Source organism: Ostrea edulis, chromosome 8, assembly GCF_947568905.1.
Source record: "Ostrea edulis chromosome 8, xbOstEdul1.1, whole genome shotgun sequence".
In the NCBI taxonomy this organism is placed as follows: Eukaryota; Metazoa; Mollusca; class Bivalvia; order Ostreida; family Ostreidae; genus Ostrea; species Ostrea edulis.
In genome coordinates, this window is record NC_079171.1 from 58505435 (window position 1) to 58508332 (window position 2898).

At 37.6% G+C, this 2898-nt stretch overlaps 1 protein-coding gene across 1 annotated transcript; it reads right to left on the minus strand.

The window, feature by feature from the left end:
• Positions 1-857: 857 nt before the first annotated feature.
• Positions 858-2696, minus strand: LOC130049324 (uncharacterized). Its single transcript, XM_056146734.1, has one exon. It carries the CDS (start codon positions 2580-2582, stop codon positions 918-920), a length of 1665 nt encoding a protein of 554 aa, XP_056002709.1. The 5' UTR covers positions 2583-2696; the 3' UTR covers positions 858-917.
• Between the last annotated feature and the right edge of the window lie 202 nt (positions 2697-2898).

The following is a 2898-nucleotide window of genomic DNA, read 5'->3' on the forward strand; positions in this document are numbered from 1 at the left end:
ATTGTATGGAGATAACTAGTAACACAGTCAAATTAGTCCACAAAACATTATATATAGATAACTAGTAACACAGTCAAATTAGTCTACAAAATATTGTATATAGATAACTAGTAACACAGTCAAATTAGTCCACTAAAGATTGTATATAGATAACTAGTAACACAGTCAAAGTAGTCCACACAAAATTGTATAGAGATAACTAGTAACAGTCAAATTAGTCCACAAAAGATTGTATGGGGATAGATAACTAGTAACACAGTCAAATTTGTCCACAAAAGATTGTATATAGATAGATAACTAGTAACACAGTCAAATTAGTCCATAAAAAATTGTATATAGATAACTAGTAACACAGTCAAATTAGTCCACAAAAGATTGTATATAGATAACTAGTAACACATTCAAATTAGTCCACAGAAGATTGTATAGAGATAGATAACTAGTAACATAGTCAAATTAGTCCACACAATATTGTATAGAAATAACTAGTAACACAGTCAAATTAGTCCACAAAAGATTGTATAGAGATAACTAGTAACACAGTCAAATTAGTCCACAAAAGATTGTAAATAAATAGATAATTAACTAGTAACACATTTGGATCAGTAATTAGTATACTAAGATTAATAATGTTTCACTAAATATACTACAGGTTATACTAAACACCAGTGAGAGACTTATTTTCAGAAAACTTGCTGGCAGAAGTACATGTTAATTACACATCACAAACACACGGCTGTAATTAACACAGGGCTGTAATTAACACAGGGTTGAAATTCACAAGTTGGTATAATTAACATGCTGTTATAATTACCACACTGTTGTAAGGATATGTAATGAATATGTTTCAGACATGTAATTAACACTGTGTAAAGCTGTGTAATTAACACTGTACATCTGTGTAATTAACACTGTGTTTATAGATATTGGATTTTCTTCATTTTAGCAGTGTGATACTCAGCCACGAAGAGGTTGTCTATGATGTCCACACATAAACCCCATGGATCGCGTAAATGACAGTGAATGTAACGGAGGAACTGTCCGTCCTGATCTAGGATGTGGATACGGTGATTGTCAGGGTCTGCTGTCAGGATGTGACTCTGGCTGTCTGTAGTGATGCCGACTGGATAAAATGATTGCTTGGTATTAGAGGGATGACCAGTGTATTTAAATCGGAGTTTTCCTGACTGATTGACCACCACTACTGCACTAGCTTCACAGTCAGCCACACAGATATCCAGGTTGCTGTTCTCACTGAGGTATTTATAGTTATAACCAGATGAATAGAGAGGACGACCCTGATCATCAAACTGAATGCTTTGTTTCTTTGTGGAGCCGGAGTAACGCACGACTTTGGATTGTGTTTCATCATCACTGACCATGGTAACCAGGAGATCATCAGAGGCGGTACTGCAGACATTGAGAGGTACCCACCCCTGTAGTGTGATCACGGTCTGTATCTTTTTGTTCTTAATTAGGTTTAAAGTTCTTTTACCAGGGTCGGTATAAATAAGATCTCCGTCCCGTGTCACTGCTATGTCCCGCGGTTCGTTCCCTGACTTGGTTTTTATTGATGTCAGTAGTTTACCCTGGAGGTTAAGCAACTTCATGGTTTTGTTAGTCCCACATGTCCAGACTTGATATTCACTCAGACAGCTAACACTGCTTGGTGTGTATGATTTATATCCAGTGTCTATGGTGGCGGTGAGGCGCGGCTCATCAAGCAGTGGTTTGACTGGAGGAGACGATACAGCTTCTGCTGACTTCATTGTGTCGCCATGTTCTGTGTTAATGTATAATGGCGGCAGAAAACCAAACATTTCATTGAGCTGATCTTTGTTTATTTTCTGAGCAGAATAACGTGGTACTGTAACTCGGACTTTAGGCGGTAATGTTCTAAATTCGGAATTCCTAGATTTGTAAGTAGAGGTTAAGGAGACATCATTTGATTTTAGGATTGATTTCAAGTCGGACATGATCTGTTTGAGTTCCGCCATTTTCGGTGTGATTTCATCAGTATTTTTATTCAGGGTAGATAGGTGTTTGTTTTTCATCTCCTGAATGTCGGATTTCCGTTGGTTGACAATGGCGGTGATTTCCCGGTGTAAGATTTCTCCTTGTTGATCGGCAATTGTTGTCAGTTTCCTGTAATTCGTTTCTAACTCGAATTTTTCAGTTTGGACATCGGAGGCCATTTCTTCATATCGCGGGTAAATTCTTGTCTCAAGTTCGTCCAAATCTTTCTGTAAACTTTCTGTTTTAGCGCTGAGTTTTTCCAGAATATCTGATATATCGTGACCTTCATGTTTACTTGAGGAGGCACAGGTAGAACAGACAGGAATGTCACATTTCTCACAGTAATGTTTACAGAGTTCGTCGGCGTGGTCTGGACATTTTGAGTAGTTAAGAGACTTTCTGTATTTATAGGGCACGACTTGGTGTCTTATAGACGAATCCGAGAGGTGCTTCCCAACACAGGTCTGACATAGATTTATATCACAACGTTCACAGTGACTCTGTAGGTGGGCAGTTTTACAGAGGTCACACAATAGTATAATCTGGGCTTTGCGTAACGGGTCCATTTCTGATGTCCGGGGTCACATGAGGAGTTACTGTTAATTAAAATAGGGAATTTAGATTAAAGATTTAGATCTGTTGAAACACATGACCAGCTAGAATTACCGTATGTTATATAAACTGCGATCATTTATATACCGGACATGAATGTATTGAATTACGCCCCTCCCCCCTTTCAGAAATGTATGAAATCATTATGAAAATGAGCAGATCTATATAATTGATCACAAAAATATGGATACGTATTTTGTCTTACCTGGAAATTCAACAATTTTTTTCGATCTTCCGTCTAGTACTGTGATTAAATACCTGTGCAGTGCG

Bases quoted from the DNA above. Each gene is read 5' to 3' on its own strand.
- LOC130049324 (XM_056146734.1), bottom strand. From the start codon at position 2,582: ATGGACCCGTTACGCAAAGCCCAGATTATACTATTGTGTGACCTCTGT.